Genomic DNA, 22,124 nt, shown 5'->3' with positions numbered 1-22,124 from the left:
AAAGGTGTGTTCCCTGCGCCTGAGGCTCTCTCTCCTTCCTCCTGAAGTGTTCCAACGAATCCGTCCTGGCGGCCACTTTCCACCCGACGGAGCCCACGCTGCTGATCACCTGCGGGAAGTCCCACATCCACTTCTGGACGCTGGAAGGAGGCAGCCTCAGCAAGCGGCAGGGCATTTTCGAGGTGAGTCGGCAACAGTGAGGGTCAAACTTGGGGATGAAGTGCAGAGGATGATTTGAGGTGCCTGCACTTGATCCGTGGCTGTCAAGGACAGAACGCCACAAGATAAAAGATAACAGAGTTTATTGGAGTTACAGCACTCGAAATGCCCGTAAAAGACAAGGGCTAGGCAAACACTAGCCTAAAAAGTAAAAAGGGGCAAGAAAAACGTTCAAAAGATAAACCGGATTAAACCGGAGTTTAATCCGGGTAAAATCAAAACAGCTTGCTTCAGCCTGGGAACAAACAAAACAGAAGCTGGTGAACAAAGAGTTCAAAGGAATGCAACTAATTGGCAGCAGATACTTCTCTGCTGCCAAAACTATGTTCTGAGTAACTTTAAAGGTTACTCCTCCACACAGCAGACAGATTCCCGATACAAACTCAGCAGACGAGGGCTTAGCAGTCAGCGAGGTCTCAAATCCGTTCCGAAGGTCGTAAGGTAGATGCAGACGTTTGTAGTTCACCAGGTCCAATACAGGTAGGAGTATCCGAAGCCGTAGTCAAGCAGTCCGTATGTCCAGTACAAGCAGATGGCGTCCGTCAAGAAGACGACGGAAGGTCAAAGCTATTAAGATTAAGCAGAGGTTGCACAACAAAACCCCACACAATTCCTCCCGCCGTCTGAGCCCAATGTCCGAGATAACTTACGTAGTCAGCAAACGAAACACACCCGTCTTCAGGAAACTTCCCACACAGATCCCAAGCGTTCGTCCAGATTACCTTGCCCAACGCAATTTGCTATTGCTCCCAAACCCCATTTTATGCCAGTTACAAGTCCTCATCACTATCAGCTGCCCTCCTTAGCCCGGGCGTTTCCTCATCACTTTCCTCATCAGAGCTGGAACACCTCTGACTACGCCCCACAGCATCCCCAGCTGTGGATCCCGTCCCATCCCTCCAGCTTGCCCATGGATCTAATCCTGAAGGTCCCCAATCGCCTTCCATTCTATCATTGCCAGTGGCACCCAAATCCTCCCTTACACGAGTCCATTCCATATCATCTTCTTCCGAGCTAACCATCTCTTCCTCCATTCTCTCAGTAAACCCTTCAAAATCATCCTCGTCAGATGGTTCTGCAAAGATATCTCGCAGCCGCTTTCTTTCTCGCTCCTCGAGAGTATCTGACTCTCGAGGAGTCTTACGCCCACGTCTCCCAGTAGCAGAGACATGAGGCTCAACCATAACAGTGGCATTGCACCAACAGGCATTGCACCACACGACTTTCACGTGGACTGAGTCTGCACACGTTACCAGTTAGGATTATGATACCAATATGGTTAGATATTGGTGCAGAGTAACAAAAACACAGAAGTCTAGGGGTTTATGTGAGCAGAGGTGAGAAAATGCAAAATAGCCAGCCTCTCTTTCCTTTTAAAAGAGTCATGCGCATAAAATAAACATCAGAGACATTTATTTGTGTTGTCGAAGGCTTTCATGGCCGGGATCACAGGGTTGTTGTATGTCTTTCGAGCTGTGTGGCCATGTTCCAAAAGTATTCTCTCCTGACGTTTCGCCCACATCTATGGCAGGCATCCTCAGAGGTTGTGAGGAATATATGTCCATGTTCCAAAAGTATTCTCTCCTGACGTTTCGCCCACATCTATGGCAGGCATCCTCAGAAAAACTAGGCAAGAAAGGTAAATATGTATCTGTGGAGAGTCCAGGGTGTGACCAGAGTCCTTTGTCAGTTGGAAGCCAGCGTTAATGTTGCAGTTAATCACCCTAATTAGCACTGGAAAGGTTTCTCTCTTGCCTGGGGGGCATTCTTTGTTCAGAGTCATTAGCCATCCTTGGGGCTCCTCTGCCCTCAGAGTGTTGCTTCCCATCTACTGTTCTGATTTTTGAGTTTTTTAATACTGGTAGCCAGATTTATTTATTTATTTATTTATTTATTTATTTATTACATTTATATCCCGCCCTTCTCACCCCAAAGTGGACTCAGATCAGCTCACAAATTAAATTTACATACAATATTATATTATTAGCATAGCACAATACTGGCATTAAATTACTATATTGTACTATATCAACATATTGTAATATTATTAGTAATATTACATGTAAAATATAATATATAATTAATATTATTATATTGTATTATTAGTATTGTATTGTATTACAAAATAATATTATTATATGTATATACAATATATTATAATATTATATATTATTGTAAATTATATTGTATATATGTATACATACATACAAATATATACTTAATATATATACATCAAAAGTAAAATAGTAAAAATATGTTTATTCACAGTCTTTTATGATGATGGTCATACAGGTAAAAACATCTTAGTTTGAAAAAGAATACAATTCAGGATACTACATATCTCTTAACAAGAACTAACATCAGGCAGCATGGCTGGATCAAGAAGCAGGAAGAGCATGAAGAGGCAGGAAGAGAGAGAACCTAACATTACCATATTTCCTTGAGTCTCATGCACTATTGAATTTAAGTCAATTTGCAGCATTTGCTGACGAATGTAATGCATGGTGGCAAAAGGTGCCCTCTTTGCAATTTGGCCATTGCAGTTGCTGCCGTCTTAGAATCCCTTCTTAAAAACAAAAACAAACACCAAAGTTTCCAGGAATGGGAAGGAAAAACTTGGAACGCATCTATGCTGTAGAATGAATTCACTTTAATTGCCTTGGTTCAATGCTATGGTGTCACGGGGAACCCATTTTACAAGACCTTGAGCCTTCTCTGCCAAAGGAGGATGATTCCTCACCAAACTACAAATCCCAGGGTTGCAGAGCATTGAGCCATGGCCATTAAATTAGGCCCCTTCTACACTGCCCTCTAATCCAGATTATCTGCTTTTATTAATTGGATAATAATCCAGATGATCTGCTTTGAACTGGATTATATGAGTCTACACAGCCATATAATCCAGTTCAAAGCAGATCATCTGGATTTTATATGGCAGTGTAGAAGGGGCCTGAGATGACTGTATGCGGCGGATCTAATGCGTACCCTGATTCTGGCGAGGTCATTTTGCCCAAAACAAGGTGATCATTAGACTCGAGTAAATAAGAGTAATGTTGATATTTTCCTTTTCCTAGTTGACAAATATTAGCACACATTGTCTTTATTTGTTTGCATACACACTGTCTAGGGGAACCAGTTCTGCGGTGTTTGTCCAAGGAGTGGATGCCTTGTCCTTTGTGCCCTGGGAAAGAGGCCCTCTCCTCATTGCGTGGCTCAAAACCAGCCATGGGCTGACTTGGGCCCTTCAAGTGTTTTGGACTTCTACATCCTACCGGCTGTTAGAAATTGTGGGAATCGAAGTCCAAAACACCCGGAGGGCCCAAGTTGGCCCACGCCTGCTCAAAACAGACAGAAGGAATGTGCCGTCGCGCCTGGGGCTATAACTTTTAGCGAAAGAGGCATGGACGTGACATATTTCCCCAGGGGATTGCTTCTTGCCCTCCTTTAGGGAAACTGGAATGCCCAAGGACCAAAACACTGTAGATAACTCAAAACTGGTTTTATTGTTCACAAAAGGTTATCCCAATAAGCTGGAAGTTTCAAAGGGGTAAAGGAAAATATACATTACAGTCTTTGGTTATCTTAAGTCCAAGGAGCTTTGCAGCTGAGAAGCTTTTCCAGGTTCCTTTTTCTCAATGGCTGTGAATGCCGGAGCAAACCTCAGCCTCAGTCCAAATGGCCTATGTTTGAAGACACAGTCTTCCTTTGGTGCCAAAAAAACTGATTTGAAGGCGCTTGAGACTCCTCAACGTCATCCAGGTTGGCCCTGAACATGAAGCATAAGTCTCAAGGGTAAGAACCTCAGAATTGGTGCTGAGAGGTAACTTAATCAAGGGCTTTTAGAGCCAAGTCTCTCTCTCACGTCCAACTGGTAGAAAGCTTGATGGTGGAATGAAAAAGGAAACACTGACCCACTCCAGGAAAGGGTGGAGTCAAACAATTGAGCTGAGGGAGCAATATAACTGGTGCAAACAACATTGATTGACAGCTATAAATAACCAATCAATCCAACTACATTTACAGGGTAAAGGCAAAATTAGGCATGATACAACAATTCAAATCTTGCAAGTTACAGTTCGACATATAGATGGTGCCACTCACGCCGTCACAAGGAAGTAAGTGATAATGGATTCATTTTGCAGAAACACGAGAAGCCCAAGTACGTCCTGTGCATCGCCTTCACGGAGAACGGGGACACGGTGACCGGTGATTCCGGGGGAAACCTCTACATCTGGGGGAAAGGTCAGTTCAGAGCGTGGATACAGAGCGGCATGATTCTCCAATGTGGGAATCTCTGCTCTCAAAACAGCACAGTGCTTCCTAGAATCATAGAATCATAGAGTTGGAAGAGAACACGTGGGTCATCTAGTCCAACTTGTGCATGAAAAGCACAAGCAAAGCATCCCGACGGATGGCCATCCAGCCTCTGTTTAAAAACCTCCAAGGAAGGCGCTTCCACCAGACTCTGAAGCAGAGAGTTCCACTGCTGAACAGCTCGTACAGTCAGGAAGTTCTTCCTAATATTCAGGTGGAACCTCCTTTCCTGTCATTTGAACCCATTTCTCTGAGTCCTAGTTTCCAGGGCAGCAGAAAACATGCTTACTCTCTCCTCCTTATGGCATCTTTTCAAATATTTATACATGGCTCTCACGTCTCCTCTCAACCTCCACTTCTGCAGGCTAAATAGACCCAGTTCTTTGAGGGCCCTTCCACACTGCCATATAACGCAGAATATCAAGGCAGAATAACCCACATTGTCTGCTTTGAACAGGAACATCTGAGTCCACACTGTCATATATCCCAGTTCAAAGCAGATAATGTGGGATTTTATTCATTTCTGAGGAAGCGGCTTAAAATGCTCCTCAGAGGGATTATTCATGTTTTAAGCTTACTCTCACAAACCTAACCCACCCAAGAAAGGTAAAAACAAACCCCAAATGGGCGGCCAGGACTGGGATGGGCGGAGTTACGAGCTCTGAGGCAGGGCTGAGCTTCTATCCCTGTCCTGTGGCGCCTGCCAGGATACAGGGGGCGGGACTAGAGAAGGAGGCGGGGCCTCTTCCCAAGTGCCTGACGGGGCTGAACCTCTATACCCCAACCCCGTTTTTTAACAAGCGCCTCAGGGGAGGTATACAGAGGCTCAGCCCTGTCTCCCGTTCTTGGGAAGAGGCCCCGCCTCCACCCCTAGCCCCGCCCTTTAGTCCTAAAAGGCCTCTCAGGAGAGGTATAGAGGCTCAGCCCTGTCTCGTGCTCTTGAGAAGAGGCCCCTCCCCTAGCCCCGCCCTTTAGTCCTAAAAGGCCTCTCAGGAGAGGTATAGAGGCTCAGCCCTGTCTCATGCTCTTGGGAAGAGGCCCCGCCCCCACCCCTAGCCCTGCCCTTTAGTCCTAACAGGCCTCTCAGGAGAGGTATAGAGGCTCAGCCCTGTCTCATGCTCTTGGGAAGAGGCCCCGCCCCCACCCCTAGCCCTGCCCTTTAGTCCTAACAGGCCTCTCAGGAGAGGTATAGAGGCTCAGCCCTGTCTCGTGCTCTTGAGAAGAGACCCCTCCCCTAGCCCTGCCCTTTAGTCCTAAAAGGCCTCTCAGGAGAGGTATAGAGGCTCAGCCCTGTCTCATGCTCTTGGGAAGAGGCCCCTCCCCTAGCCCTGCCCTTTAGTCCTAAAAGGCCTCTCAGGAGAGGTATAGAGGCTCAGCCCTGTCTCGTGCTCTTGAGAAGAGACCCCACCCCTAGCCCTGCCCTTTAGTCCTAAAAGGCCTCTCAGGAGAGGTATAGAGGCTCAGCCCTGTCTCATGCTCTTGGGAAGAGGCCCCTCCCCTAGCCCTGCCCTTTAGTCCTAAAAGGCCTCTCAGGAGAGGTATAGAGGCTCAGCCCTGTCTCGTGCTCTTGAGAAGAGACCCCTCCCCTAGCCCTGCCCTTTAGTCCTAAAAGGCCTCTCAGGAGAGGTATAGAGGCTCAGCCCTGTCTCATGCTCTTGGGAAGAGGCCCCTCCCCTAGCCCTGCCCTTTAGTCCTAAAAGGCCTCTCAGGAGAGGTATAGAGGCTCAGCCCTGTCTCGTGCTCTTGAGAAGAGACCCCACCCCTAGCCCTGCCCTTTAGTCCTAAAAGGCCTCTCAGGAGAGGTATAGAGGCTCAGCCCTGTCTCGTGCTCTTGAGAAGAGACCCCACCCCTAGCCCTGCCCTTTAGTCCTAAAAGGCCTCTCAGGAGAGGTATAGAGGCTCAGCCCTGTCTCGGGCTCTTGAGAAGAGGCCCCTCCCCTAGCCCCGCCCTTTAGTCCTAAAAGGCCTCTCAGGAGAGGTATAGAGGCTCAGCCCTGTCTCGGGCTCTTGAGAAGAGGCCCCTCCCCTAGCCCCGCCCTTTAGTCCTAAAAGGCCTCTCAGGAGAGGTATAGAGGCTCAGCCCTGTCTCGGGCTCTTGGAAGGAGGCCACGCCCACTCCTCTAACTCCACCCCCTGTGTCCTAACAGGCGACTCAGGTGCTTAGCCCTGTCTCCGGCACTTGGGAAGAGGCCCCTCCCGTCCCCTGGCCCCGCCCCCGTGTCTTAATAGGTGCCATCACCGCCCCCCTGGATCGCTGGAGCGCCCACCAGGGGGCGGTAGTGCCCACTTTGGGAATCACTGTATTACACAGTGTAACACGATTTTTGTTCCTGGGTTATCAGTGTCGTTTCCTAATTGGTTCTCTCTTTCCCCTGTTTAACCCAAGGCGTTCTTTGTCTTTTCAGGAGGGAACCGGATCTGCCACGCGGTGCCCGGGGCCCACGAAGGCGGCATCTTTGGCTTGTGCGTCTTGCGGAACGGGACCATCGTCACCGGAGGCGGCAGAGACCGGCGGGTGGTCCTTTGGGGCCGGGATTACCATAAACTGCAGGAGAACGAGGTAATATGGGCGGGATGGAACGAACCTCTCTGGAGGTCTTCAAACAGAGGTTGGATGGCCATCTGTCGGGAGGGATAATACCAATAATAATAGAGAAAAATAATAAATGTAATAATACCAATAATAATAGAGAAAAATAATAAATGTACCATATATTCTCGAGTATAAGCTGACCCAAATATAAGCCAACCAGGACCCTCACCCAAATATAAGCCGAGGGGGGCTTTTTCAGTCTGAAAAAAAGGGCTGAAAAACTAGGCTTATACCTGAGTATATACAGTAATCCGATATCTTGCCTATTGGCAGGTGTGCAGGTGCTGTTGTTTATTCCAGCATCTGAAAACTGACACGAAGCTCTGCCCCTGATCTGTTTTAAAATGCAAAAAGAATTCATTCCATGGAGTCCTTTGTTGATGTTTTGACTCTCGCTTAATCTCGACATCGGCAGTTTCTAAGGGAAGAAATCCCGTCAAACTTGGCCTACTTTTCAGGAGAGAAAAGCAGTCACTGGATCAACTCTAATGCAAATGCCTCGGCATTAACGCATCCCTTTGTGAGGCTCTGCCCCACTGCCCCAATTGTGCAGTTAATCCTTTTTCCGTCTTTGTTCATCGTCGCCGACTGCTGACGTCCAAACTCCAAAGGGTGTCTCATCCTCACCATAGAGTTAATGCAGTTTGGCACCACTACAACCGCCATGGCTCACGGCTATGGGGTCCTGAGAGTTGTAGTTTGACAAGGTCCCTCTGAGAACGTGATGTGGACGGCTGGTCTTTCACTTTGTTTAGGTCCCCGAGGGCTTTGGGCCGGTGCGCACCGTGGCCGAAGGGAAGGGGGACTCGCTCTTTGTGGGAACCACACGGAATTCGGTCCTCCACGGGTCCTTGGCCACCGGCTTTTCCCTCCTGGTGCAGGTAAGATACAACATAATCCACCTACCCACAGTTTCACTTATTGCATCTTGACAGAATAATATATTCTAGGTCTTCTGGGGCAACTCCATGGTTTGTTTCCACCAGAAGTTACCATGGAGTTTCTCTGAAGCACATAGAAAAATCCTAGAGAGCATTATTTGCTTTGCAAGAAGTAGATAGTCAAGGTGAGACCAATGCCATGACCATCAGTTGCGAGGCCACAAATGGGCGGCCAGGACTGGGATGGGCGGAGTTACGAGCTCTGAGGCAGGGCTGAGCTTTTATCCCTGTCCTGCGGTGCCTGCCAGGACACAGGGGGTGGGGCTAGAGGAGGGGGCGGGGCCTCTTCCCAAGAGCCTGACAGGGCTGAACCTCTATACCCCGCCCCCATGTTCTAACAAGTGCCTCAGGGGAGGTATACAGAGATTCTTGGGAAGAGGCCTTGCCTCCACCCCTAGCCATGCCCTTTAGTCCTAAAAGGCCTCTCAGGAGAGGTATAGAGGCTCAGCCCTGTCTCAAGCTCTTGGAAGGAGGCCCCGCCCCCTTTCCTAGCTCCGCCCTCTGTGTCCCAACAAGTGCCTCAGGAGAGGTATAGATCCTCAGCCCTGTCTCAGGCTCTTAGGAAGAAGCCACGCCCACTCCTCTAGCTCCGCCCCCTGTGTGTCCTAACAGATGCCTCAGCCCTGTCTCCGGCACTTGGTCAAGGTGAGTCCAGTGCCATGACCATCAGTGGCTATTTAAGGAGTAGATGGTCAGGTTAAGTCCAAGGCCATGACTATTAGTGGCCCTGCAAGGAGTAGATGGCCAAGGTAAGTCCAGTGTTATGGCCATGAGTTCAATGTTGTGACCGCTGGTGTCTTTGCAAAGCATAAATGATCAAGGTGAGTCCAATGCCATGACCTATCAGAGTCTCTCCAAGGAACAGGTGATCAAGGTACGTCCAATGTTATGACCATTGGGAGTCCTCCAAGGTTTGGATGGTCAGGTTGAATCTGATACCATGACTGTTAGTGGCTCTCCAAGGAGTAGATAATGAAGCTAGGTCCAGTATGGTGACCATTGATGGTCCTTCAAAGGACTCAATGATCAAGGCAAATCCAATGTCATGACCATTGGTCACCCTGCAAGGCTATTAGGAATTGTGAGAGTTGAAGTCCAAAACACCTGGAGGACCAACGTTTGCCCATGCCTGTACTAGGGACTTGCCAAGTTTCAGCAATACCATGACCAACAATGGCCCTGAAAGGGGTCACGGTGAGTCCAATGCCACGACCATAAGTCCTTAGAGGGTCAAGGTGAGCCCAATGCCAAGTGACCTTTCCTCTCCCTGTCTCTTAATTGAACTTAAATTACGTCTAAGGCTCTTTCAGGAAGGGGAAATCTTTTTATCCCACCGCTGCCACCAAAATTGTAAAGATGCTTAATTACGAGAAGTTGCCACCAAATTGTAACAGGCTAATTATGACTGCCATTAATTTGGAAAGATGGAACCACCAATTGTAATGATCTAGCCACCAAAGACTCAGGGAGGAGACTTTTTACTTTTTCTTTCTTTCTTCTTCTTATTCACTCTAGATCAGGGGTCCCCAAACTAAGGCCCGGGGGCTGAATGCGGCCCTCCAAGGTCATTTACCTGGCCCCCGCCCTCAGTTTTATGTTTTTATATCAGTTTTAATAATATAATATATTGTATATACATATAATATTGATAAAAATATTATGTTATACAATATGATACTAATAATAATACCATATAATAATATTAATTATATGTTATATATTACATATAGTATTACAGTATAGTGGTATAGTTCAATATAGTAATGTATAATGCTAATATTGTGCTATGCTAATAATATAATATATTGTATGTACATACAGCTGCTCTGAGTCCCCTTCAGGGTAAGAAGGATGGGATATAAATGTAGTAAATAAATGTAGTAAGTAAATAATTAATTAATTTTAGACTTAGGCTCACCCAAAGTCTGAAATGACTTGAAGGCACACAACAACAATCCTAATTAACTTGACTATCTCATTGGCCAGTAGCAGGCCCATACTTTCCATTGAAATCCTGATCGGTTTATGTTGGTTAAGATTGTTTTCATTTTTAAATATTGTATTGTTCTTTCATTGCTGTTGTTGTTGTTTTGCACTACAAATAAGACATGTGCAGTGTGCATAGGAATTTGTTCGTATTTTTTTTTTCAAATGATAATCCGGCCCCTCCATAGTCTGAAGGATTGTAGACCGGCCCTTTGCTTTAAAAGTTTGAGGACCCCTGCTCTAGATGGTAGCGTCCCTGGTTTATAATATATATGACAGAGGCTTCGATGTTGGAAAAACAAGAACAAGTTTATTCAGGCACAAAGCTTAGTGGTTACAATGATGTTTCTCACGAAGAGGTATTCTTAATAACAGTTACAATTCCAGAATAAGATGAATCAACTCTCTAAAATATCGCTTCTTTTACTTAAGGAAACTCTATTCCTCAGCCACTTTTATACCACAGTCACCCCTGTGATCTGCTATCACAGATTCTCTGTTCCTTACTAGGACACAGATTATATCAAATAAGTCACCAAACTAATTTTAAACTGACTCAAAATGACCAATTGAGTCTCCCTGATCCCCTTAACCTAGGATCAGTCTTCCCTGTGCCTCATCAGAGCACAGACTGGCTCTCTCTTTTTAAACTCTGCACTTCTTCAGCAAAACGGCAATTGGCTCCGCCCACTTCTCCATGGCAACCAGCCTCTGAGAGCTGAGAGGCAGCAACTGCAATACTTACCCTTCTAAAACACAAACACACAATTAAACATAACATTTGTAAACCAAAAATTTGTATTTCATTACAGGGACACACAGAGGAACTTTGGGGTCTGGCCACCCATCCCACCCTGGATCAGTTCTTGACCTGTGGGCAAGACAAGCAGGTCCACCTCTGGAGCGTGGCCACCCACCAGCCGTTGTGGAGCAAGGGGATTGACGTGAGTGTGATCTGGAGCCACCCAGGACTGGTGTTTGGGGGCAACCTCATCCTGGTGGTCCGTGGGGTGTGCCATATGTGGTCTTCCATCCCCTTGATGAGTCTTCTCCTCTCTTCCAGGATGCAGCGCGCTCTGCAGGCTTCCATCCCAGCGGATCGGTGTTGGTGGTGGGCACCGTAACGGGCAGGTAATGGGCCCCCTTGACCTCTATGGAAAAGAAAGAAAGGGGGAAATAACGGTCTCCCAGGATCCTTTCTTGAACAGATCTTCACATGAAAACATCATGAGCATCCACTGTTTGTATTCCACACTGGGCATGCTTATTCAGCAGCAGAGTAGCCAAGCGCAAGAGCAAATGTCTTCACTGTCTGGTCGTGATGCCCAGGTTGTGCCAGTCAGCTTTCTTATGATGTTATTTCCAGCACCCACTTTTTCTTGATAGTCAGGCAGTGCTTCTTGTAAGTCAGAGCATGGTCCAGAGTGACTCCCAGGTATGTTGTTGTGCTGCAATGCTCCAGTGGGATTCCTTCCCAGGTCATCCTCAGAGCTCGAGATGCTTGTCTGTTCTTAAGGTGAAAAGTACACGTCTGCATTTTAGATGGATTAGGGATCAGCTGGTTCTCTCTGTAATAGGTAGTAAGAGCACCTAAAGCTTTGGAGAGCTTCTGTTCAACCATTTCAAAGCTCCCTGCTTTGAATGGTGATGGCATGATCATCAGCATAGATTTTACACTCTAGGCTGCGAGAGCACTCTGAATACTACGCTTGAGCCAGTATCAAAAGCAAAGCAGATATACAGTAGACTCTCACTTATCCAACACTTGCTTATCCAACGTTCTGGATTATCCAACGCATTTTTGTAGTCAATGTTTTCAATACATCATGATATTTTGGTGCTAAATTTGTAAATACAGTAATTACTACATAGCATTACTGCGTATTGAACCACTTCTTCTGTCAAATTTGTTGTATAACATGATGTTTTGGTGCTTAATTTGTAAAATCATAACTTAATTTGATGTTTAATAGGCTTTTCCTTAATGCCTCCTTATTATCCAACATATTTGCTTATCCAACATTCTGCCGGCCCATTTATGTTGGATAAGTGAGACTCTACTGTATATGCAAGCAAATAACGCAAACTAATAGTCCAATAATGAAATGTCCTTAATAGTTCAGTAGAAAGTTCATCAAAGTCTCACCAAGTTGTAATCCACAAATAGGGCTCAAATAAATCCAGCAAAGAGTCAAAGCCAAAAGGTATCCAAGAGTTGCAGGACTCAGGGACAAAACATAATAAAATCCATCGGCTATGATCCACATGAACAACAGTCAAAGAAAGGCAGCAGGAATAAGATTACCAAGGCAGAGTCACAAGGCACAATCCTCCACGGAGAATCCTGGAACGGCACAAGGATCAAGAGACTGGAACGGAGATGTTTCTCCCAAGGAAAGGCAATGTTGACACCGCAAGGAGAAACGGGCACCAGGTCCCTTTAAGGGATTCTCAAGGTTGTTTTGTCTTGAGAATCCAGGTCTCTCTCGTTTCACAAGGGAAAGCTGAATCAACAGCTCTAAGCGTTTACTGCACCTTAGACATTCTTGTGAGATAGATGGTCTGCGGTCAAAGAATGTTTCCTCCCCAGCCGCCTTTCCATCTGATGATTCCAAACCTGGGAGATCATCGGAATGTTCCCCAATTAGCTGTTGTTCTGAAGGTTCAACAACAGGCAGCTGCAAGGTCACTGGGCTCAGATCCCGGTCTTATAGAGGCCCGTTATCTGATTCAGCCTCCGAGTCAACCTCTATCTCTTGAGAAGGGCCTGATCCCGACGGCTGGGCTACAACAATAGATCAGTGATTCTCAAGCTGCGAGAACGAAAATCATTTTGACTAGGCCATTTAGCCTAAAAAGATGACTAGTAGATTTGAGTAAACAGGGTAGTTCATTTTGACCTTCTTTTAAATCTTTAGATGGCTGGTTCTGGACACAGAAACCCGTGATTTGGTGACCATCCACACCGACGGAGGCGAGCAGATTTCTGTTGTTAGCTTTTCCCCAGGTAGGAACTGTGGGCCGACCAGTTCAAAATGGTTTTGCTGCTCTCTTTGCCTTCTGGGCAACTTTTCCTCCCACCTTTTGCTTTTTTTGCAGATGGTAAATACCTGGCTTTGGGCTCCCACGATAACTTTGTCTACATTTACTTGGTTTCCGAAGGAGGCAGGAAGTACAGCCGGGTCGGCAAGTGTTCGGTGAGTGGAAAAGATTCATTTCTTCCTTTGCTTTTGCCTATTTTTATTTTTATTGCTTAATTATGGTTGCAATATTTAGCTGTATATCGGAGAAGCTAAGAAACTCTGTTTGTAAATTGTGAAGATGCACATAATGCAGCTCAAGGCCCAACCAGACTCATGTCCTAGGTCTTGTAATACCACAAGTGGACACCAGAGGGCAATGTTATATATGTATTTCTCTATCAGTATCTATCTACTGTAATATTTTTCATTTTTCTGAACCAGAAGATGCAGAAAAAGAGTATCTCTGATAGCACTATAAAACACTATTTGAAAAAAATTCTGTTCCTGGTTTGAAAGTGTTATTTTCTGTTTAATTGTTAGCTAGCTATGTGTGATCCAGAAAAAAATGGTTCTAAACTCCGTTTGAAAGTAGGGGGCGCTGGCGCTTCGTTTCTTGAAAGTCATTTCTGAATTTTGAAGGAAAAAAGTTTGAAACTTTCCAAAACTTCAGAATATTCGTAATTACTTTGTTAATGGCGGACGCGATTGCGTAATAGGGAAAAACAGCACTGGGGGGGGGGGACTTTAGGGGATTCTCCCGCCCTCATTTTTTGAGCTATCCTGATGAAACTTTCTATAGTGGTAGAACACATTTACCACTATTAGCTCACCAAATTAAAGAACATTTCCCTTATCCTCAGATTTTTAGCGAATTTTCATAGTTTTTATAAAAAACATTTTTAATACAGTAGAGTCTCACTTATCCAACATAAACGGGCCTGCAGAATGTTGGATAAGCGAATATGTTGTATAATAAGGAGGCATTAAGGAAAAGCCTATTAAACATCCAATTAGCTTATGGTTTTACAAATTAAGCACCAAAACATCATGTTATACAACAAATTTGACAGAAAAAGTAGTTCAATACGCAGTATTGCTATGTAGTAATTACTGTATTTGCGAATTTAGCACCGAAATATTACGATGTATTGAAAACATTGACTACAAAAATGCGTTGGATAATCCAGAACATTGGATAAGCAAATGTTGGATAAGTGAGACTCTACTGTGGTTGTTCTTCTTCAGAAACTTCATTTTCGTAGCTGTCACAACTATGTTGGATGAGATATTCATTGGAAGACTATAGCAAAATGTACTGCAAGATGCCCTGCAAGAAAAAAGTTTTTGCAGTTTAATAAACTTTTCCCAAGTTTTGTTAGAACCCATTAGGAAATGACATTTGTAACCCAGGAACAAAAATCGTGTAATTTTTCCACTTATTCCAGGGTCACTCCAGTTTCATCACCCATCTGGACTGGGCTTACGACAGCAGCTGTTTGGTGACCAATTCTGGCGACTATGAAATCTTGTACTGTGAGTACACAACAACAGCATTGCCGGGTGGGGGATTATGGGATTTGTAGTCCAAAAGGTTCTTCTCCCCATTCTCTGGAAGTTCTAGCATTTTAGGGAAAGAGACCCAACTCCCAGAATTCCAAAGCATCGAACCGGTAACAGTCAAAAGTGGTGTCAAATCACATTAACTCTATAGTGTAGATGTGCACTTAAGAAACTGGAGTGTAACAATAATGGTAATAATAATAATAATAATAATAATAATAATAATAATAATCTGCTTTGATTGAAGTCAAAAATCAGAAATTCCTCAAAGCACAGCAGACAAAAAAACAGTACAAGAAAACCGCACTACAAACTAGAGCTGACAGCTGGCACAACAAAACATTGCATGGAAAGTTCCTTGACAAAATTGAAGGAAAAGCTGATAAGGAGAAGACCTGGCTCTGGCTCACGAATGGGACCCTGAAGAAGGAGACAGAAGGCCTGATCCTTGCAGCCCAGGAGCAAGACATCAGGACAAAGGCAATTCAGGCCAAGATCGAAAAATCAGCTGATGACCCAAAATGCAGACTATGCAAGGAAACCGACGAAACTATTGATCATATCCTCAGCTGCAGCAAGAAAATCGCACAGACAGACTACAAACAGAGGCACAACCATGTGGCCCAAATGATTCATTGGAACTTATGCATCAAGCAGTAAAGAACTGGTGGGATCACAAACCTGCAAAAGTATTGCAAAATGAGCACGCAAAGATACTGTGGGACTTCCGAATCCAGACTAACAAAGTTCTGGAACACAACACACCAGACATCACAGTTGTGGAAAAGAAAAAGGTTTGGATCATTGATGTCGCCATCCCAGGTGACAGTCGCATTGACGAAAAACAACAGGAAAAACTCAGAAGGCCAAAATATCTGGGGAGACTCAGGTTGAGAACCACTGCTATAGATGAAATTGCATTCAACGCATTGGCCTTTTTGGCTGCAGCTAACGGCAATGGCTTTCTTCTGAAAGCTGACCTTGTAGTCGCACTAGAGGACTGAGACATTCCTAGAGATAAGGTTTCAATCAAATAAGAAAATCAAAAAAAGTCAGATGTATAGACTCCTGCCTTTGGGATTGGATGGTGGTCTCCCATCCAATTCCTAACCAGAGCTGACCCTGCTTAGCATTCAATTCACATTTTCCCCTTATAATCTGCCCTTTCTCTCTTCCTAACAGGGGACCCTTCTACCTGCCGGCAGATCACCAGCGCCGAAGCCGTTCGCAACATGGAATGGGCCACCGCCACTTGTGTCTTGGGCTTTGGGGTCTTTGGTGAGTTTCTTGTGGCACAAAGTCTTTTCCCAAGAGTCTGATGGCCATCTGTCGGGAGGGCTTTGATGGTGTCTTCCTACACAGAAGAAAGGGGTTGGACTGAATGGCCTTTAGGGATCCCTTCCGACTCCACTGCCAGGGATTTCCGGTGGATTCTTCTTCTCTTGAGGTTTTAACATGGCAGCTGGATGGCCATCTGTTGGGAGGGCTTGGATTGTATCTTCTTGCGTGGAAGAAGGGGTTGGATTGGATGGCCTTTAGGGGTCACATTCAACTCCAGTGAAATATTGACATCCTGGGATTTAAATATTTTCCTTCCCTGGAGGTTTTAACATGGCAGCTAGATGGCCATCTGTCAGGAGAGCTTGGATTGTATCTTCCTGTGTGGAAGAAGGGGTTGGATTGGATGGCCTTTAGGGGTCCCATTCAACTCCAGTGAAATATTGACGTCCTGGGATTTAAATATTTTCCTTCTCTGGAGTTTTTTCAACGGCAGCTGGATGGCCATCTGTCGGGAAGGCTTTGATTGTGTCTCCCCGACTGGATGGCCTTTGGGGTCTCTTCTCATTCAAGGATTTTATGATTCAAACCCGAGTCCCCATGCTGGTTCCTGTTTTCCAATTTGTCTTGCCTTTTCCCCATAATACAATAGAGTCTCACTTATCCAAGACTTGCTTATCCAACGTTCTGGATTATCCAAATGCATTTTTGTAGTTGATGTTTTCAATAAAGCCGCCCCGAGTCCCTCTGGGGAGATGGTGGCGGGGTACAAAAATAAAATTATTATTATTATTATTATTATTATTATTATTATTATAAATCATGATATTTTGGTGCTAAATTCATAAATACAGTAATTACTACATAGCTTTATTTCGTATTGAACTGCTTCTTCTGTCAAATTTGTTGTATAACATGATGTTTTGGTGCTTAATTTGTAAAATCATAACCTAATTTGATGTTTAATAGGCTTTTCATTAATCCAACATATTTGCTTATCCAACATTCTGCTGGCCCGTTTATGTTGGATAAGTGAGACTCTACTGTATATGAATGGCTCAAGGTAATAATTACCTTCCTAAGCGCTTATCAAAAACCCAACATTTTGTCAACATTTGCAAACCGTTCTGTTTGAGCAACACACCACCACCCAGCAACGATATTGCCTTTGGCTTTTTAACCCGGTCGTGCTTTGAAAGAGTTGGACGTTGTCATATTCTGGTGTAATGAAGTACGAATTTTTGGTTTACAGATGTTATGTTTAATTGTGTATTTATGTTTTAAAAGGGTAAGTATTACAGTTATTGCATCTCAGCACACAGAGGCTGGTTGCCATGGAGAAGTAGGCGGAGCCAACTGCCTTTTAGTTGAAGAAGTACAGAGTTTAAAAAAGAGAGTCAGTCTGTGCTCTGATGAGGCACAGGGAAGATTGATTCCAGGTTGATGGAATCAGGGAGACTCAGTTGTTCATTTTGAGTCCGTTTTAAATAAGTTTGGTGACTTATTTAATGTAGTCTGTGTTCTGGTAAGGCACAGAGAATCCGTGATAGCATATCACAGGGGTGACTGTGGTTTAAAAGTAGCAGAGGAATAGGGTTTAACTACTTTGAGTAAAAGAAGTGATACTTTAGAGAGTTGATTCATCTTATTCTAGAATTGTAACTGTTGATAAGAATACCTCTACTTGAGAAACAACATTGTAACCACTAAGCTCTGTGCCTGAATAAACTTGTTATTCTTCTTCCAACATCTAAGCCTCTCGCATATATTCTGAACCAAGTTACACTACCATTTAAAATGAATAACAAGAAGAAATAAATAAAAGTAAAACTCCTCCCTGAGTCTTTGGTGGTTGTATCTTTTCAAATTGGTGGCAGTCGTTATTATTCTTTACAAATTTCGGGTAGCAGGTGGGATAAAAAGATTCCCCCTGCCTGAAAGAACCTTAGTCATTCGTAGACCCCTTCACATCTGGATTTAGGAGTTTGCATAGAAACCTTGAGGACATCTAGAAGGTCCCCTCATTTGCTGGGATGGGAGGGAATCCTCAGATCGGGGAGGGATAAGATGAGATGTTGTATTACTGTCAGGTTGCTGACCTTTTTTCCCATTTCTCCTCCTTGCTCTGCCCTTCCAGGGATCTGGCCAGAAGGAGCGGATGGCACGGATATCAACGCGGTCTGCCGTTCACATGACGGGAAGCTCTTGGCATCGGCCGACGACTTCGGCAAAGTGCATTTGTTCTCTTATCCCTGCTGCCAGCCACGGGTGAGTCTGCCCTTTGCTGTGTTTTGTGCCTGGATCTCTCCTCCTAAGCTCCTTTTGCTGTCTGGGGGTTGGACTGGATGGCCTTTGACATCGACATATTTTGCACTTTTGGCCCAGATCCTTTCAATCCAATCCATGATTTTATCATTTTATTTTTGTATGTGATTTTTAATGACTGTTTTTTACTGCTGATTGATGTTTTTATTGTTGATTGATCCGTTTTATTGTTTTGCTTTTATATTGTTGTGTCCGGGCTTGGCCCCGTGTGAGCCGCCCCGAGTCCCTTCGGGGAGATGGGGCGGGGTATAAGAATAAAATTATTATTATTATTATTACTTTGGGGGTCCCTTTCAACTACCCTGAAGTACTGTACAGTCAAGTCCCCTTCTCTGGAGGTTTCATGGCTATATCTCAGAAGGGACTTGGGTCTGGGATGCCAGGATGATCCTTGGAGGTCCCTTCAAACTTCAGTGGCAGAATGGGGTTGGAATGGAAGGCCTTTGGGGGTCCTTTCCAAATCAATTGAAATATAGATTACCAAATAAGTCCCCAAACTTATTTGAATGGCCAAATAAGTTTGGGGACCCCTGCTATGACTTATTATTTGGACAAGCGTAAAGATGTCAGAAAGGGGGAGAAATCCTTTAGAATCCCACCTCTGACACCGATGGCGGAGATGTGGAGGTTGTTTTCATTAATTAATTATATTATATATATATATAACTATATCCGCTGCCACCAGTTATTAAAGATGTCTTGTTTAAACGCTACCACCTGAGGTAAAAATGTTTATGATGTGGCCACCAGATGTTAAGGGGATTATCAACTCTTGCCACCACTATAGGAATACGTAGCCACTAGCTACCTAGAGAGGAGACTTTTGTTTTTCTTTCTTCTTCTTATTTATTCTTAATGTGCTAATTTATTTATTTATTTATTTATTATTTTATTTATATTTATTATTTATAATAATTAATTTATTCTTAATATGACAGAGACTAAGATGTTTGAAGGAACAATAACATTTATTTAGGCATAAGCTTGATGGTTACAATGACTTTTCTTCTTGTTTGAGGCACGTTACTGAACAGTTGCAATAACAGAATGAGATGAATCAAACTTCCTAAAATGTCACTTCTTTCTCTACTGCCTAAACCTGCAGTTGCCCCGTGAATTTCAGTCACAGACTATCTGCTCCTTATCTGGAAACAGGTTACCTTAAAATAAGTCACCAAACTTATTTTAAACTGACTCAAATCCAACCTTTGAGCCACCCTGATTCTCCAACTGAGAATCAGTCTTAACAGCAATTCCTCCAATTACAGACTACCTTAAAATAAGTCACCAAACTTATTTTAAACTGACTCAAATCCAACCTTTGAGCCACCCTGATTCTCCAACTGAGAATCAGTCTTAACTGCAATTCCTCCGATTACAGACTACCTTAAAATAAGTCACCAAACTTATTTTTTCCCTGATCCCCTAACTTAGGATCAGCCTTCCCTGAGCTTCAACAAAGCCCAGACTTCCCTGTGGTTCGCTGACCACGGACTGACTGATTGAGTTTCCCTCCAAATTCTGTTCTCTCTTCAGCTAACCCAATTGGCTCTGCCCCCTTCTCCATGGCAACCAACTCAGAGTGCTGAGTAACTGAAATATTAACCCTTTTTAAAACACAGTTAAACATGGCATCTGTAAACTAAAATTCATACTTCTTTACAACAAGTCTCCCAGTGTGCCTCCGGGCTCCTTTCCAACGGTTTCCTCTCTTTCCTCCACTTCCAGGCCCCCAGCTACACCTACAACGGCCACAGCAGCCACGTCACCAACATTGCCTTCCTCCACGACGACAGCCTGCTCCTCTCCACCGGCGGGACGGACACCAGCATCCTCCAGTGGCGCCTCGGATAGAGAACAAGGGGGAATTTGGGGGGGGCGGGGTCAGTGGTACAATTGGGGGGGGGCGGCATTGGGGCAGGTGGGGTTTGGTGGTGGGCCTTGGATCCTATTAAACACATTTTTTAGGTTTGTGGGTGTGGAAGGGGCACTCGTGGGCAGACAGAACAAGGACGAGTCGAGCAGCGAAGCGAGAGAGGTATATTTTGCAGAGGTCTCTATATGAAGAGTGATCACAATATATATATTATCCAGATCTATCTCTATTTAAAAAAAATCTATATTTAAAGGCGGAAGGTTGCACAGGCTGAGAATGTAGAGGAATAAGGCGGGTAGAACATGGAACGGCAACTTATCGGAAAATTTTCTCTCCTTGCCATCGGGTAATTTTAACGGTCCATATTTGCACTAATATCCACGTAAAGAGGTTTGAGACCCAATTTGGCTGTCAGTCAGCATCCATCTTTGGAATCCTATCCACAGAGGTTGGATGGGCCTCTTCTGGGAGGGCTTCAGGAGTGCCTTCCTTGCATGGCGGAATGGGGTTGGTCTCGATGACCTTTGGAGACCCCCTTCTAGGAGTCTGGGATCATCCTGAAAAGGAATATCTGCAAAGCAGGAGATCGTGATATATTATTAGACACTTTTTCTCTCCAGGTCCATTTTAATTCATGGGGGGCAAATTTTAAAATGGGGATGGTCTAGATCAGTGGTTCCCAAACTTATTTGGCCTGCTGCCTCCTTTCCAGAAAAAATATTACTCAGCGCCACCTGGAAAGGGGGGCGTGGCTTAGAGGGGTGGGCGTGGCTCCTGCTGAAGAGGGCGGGGCTGGACTTCTCCCCTAGTCCAAGATGCAGGGCTGCGAGGGGGAGGTGGGCGGGGCCACAAATGGGCGGCCAGGACTGGGATGGGCGGAGTTACGAGCTCTGAGGCAGGGCTGAGCATCTATCCCTGTCCTGCGGCGCCTGCCAGGACACAGGGGGTGGGGCTAGAGGAGGGGGAGGGGCCTCTTCCCAAGTGCCTGACAGGGCTGAACCTCTATATCCCACAAGAGACCCCGGCCCCACCCCTAGCCCCACCCTTTAGTCCTAAAAGACCTCTCAGGAGAAGTATAGAGGCTCAGCCCTGTCTCAGGCTCTTGGAAGGAGGCCCCGCCCCCTTCCCTAGCCCCGCCCTCTGTGTCCCAACAAGCGCCTCAGGAGAGGTATAGATTCTCAGCCCTGTCTCAGGCTCTTGGGAAGAAGCCACACCCACTCCTCTAGCTCCGCCCCCTGTGTCCTAATAGGCGCCTCAGGTGCTCAGCCCTGTCTCCGCCACTTGGGAAGAGGCCTGGCCCCGCCCCCATCTCCTAATAGTTGTCCAGCCACTTTGGGAATCACTGGTCTAGATGACGTTTGGGGGTCCCTTCCAAGGTTTTATTATCCTTCAAGTGACCATCTTGAAAAGGAATATCTGGAAGCAGGACATCTACCATCTTACATTATTAGATATATGGATATATTTGGCTTTGCACCTCTCTTCTCTCTATTTTAATTCATTGGTGCCAGATTTGATCCCAATAAGATCCTTTTTTGGATCTGACTGTCAATCAAATCATTGTCTTGGTGGAAGGAGAGATAGAGGGACCTTTTCGTAGGATCCCATAATAGCCCTGTGGGTTGCTATTCCACTGCCATGGAATCCTGGGATTTATAGTTTGGCTCTCTCAGGCGGAGAACATGAAGTATTGTGAAACTCAGGCGGTTCAAGCGGAATGAAACTGGTATAACTGTGTAATACGGAAGGGACTCAAGGTGGGATTTCTAGGACAAGTCACATTGGGCGGTATTTTGCACTGGACGAAAAGGAATGGTTTTGGGGAGGGGGACCTTTAAGAGATTGTGATGTTTTCAGGTGTTTTTTGGGGGTGTAATGTTCAAGGCGGGAGGGGCGGGAAGGACGCATGCCTGTCTTTTTTTGTATTTTCCAAAGATGGTGCAACGAAAAAAAAAGAGGGGAAGAAAAATAAACAATGTTGTTTGCAACCCAATAAAAGGCCTAACACA

At 45.1% G+C, this 22,124-nt stretch overlaps 1 protein-coding gene across 6 annotated transcripts in view; it reads left to right on the top strand.

The window, feature by feature from the left end:
* eml2 (EMAP like 2) overlaps window positions 1-20,735 on the top strand; it is a 66,841-nt gene extending 46,106 nt beyond the window's left edge. For all 6 annotated transcript variants that reach the window (XM_016998522.2, XM_008123309.3, XM_016998525.2 and 3 more), the window contains 12 exons: window positions 48-182; window positions 4,362-4,461; window positions 6,939-7,093; window positions 7,882-8,007; window positions 10,866-10,997; window positions 11,117-11,184; window positions 12,972-13,060; window positions 13,153-13,250; window positions 14,522-14,609; window positions 15,819-15,914; window positions 18,052-18,182; window positions 19,968-20,735. In XM_016998522.2, coding sequence (XP_016854011.1) covers window positions 48-182; window positions 4,362-4,461; window positions 6,939-7,093; window positions 7,882-8,007; window positions 10,866-10,997; window positions 11,117-11,184; window positions 12,972-13,060; window positions 13,153-13,250; window positions 14,522-14,609; window positions 15,819-15,914; window positions 18,052-18,182; window positions 19,968-20,093 — 1,344 coding nt within the window. In that variant the 3' untranslated portion in view covers window positions 20,094-20,735. The remainder of the gene's footprint in view (window positions 1-47; window positions 183-4,361; window positions 4,462-6,938; window positions 7,094-7,881; window positions 8,008-10,865; window positions 10,998-11,116; window positions 11,185-12,971; window positions 13,061-13,152; window positions 13,251-14,521; window positions 14,610-15,818; window positions 15,915-18,051; window positions 18,183-19,967) is intronic.
* Window positions 20,736-22,124: the final 1,389 nt, after the last annotated feature.

Source organism: Anolis carolinensis, unplaced genomic scaffold (assembly GCF_035594765.1).
Source record: "Anolis carolinensis isolate JA03-04 unplaced genomic scaffold, rAnoCar3.1.pri scaffold_10, whole genome shotgun sequence".
Lineage (NCBI taxonomy): Eukaryota > Metazoa > Chordata > Lepidosauria > Squamata > Dactyloidae > Anolis > Anolis carolinensis.
The sequence above is the reverse complement of the archived record's forward strand: the minus strand, read 5'-3'. Positions and strand labels throughout refer to the sequence as shown.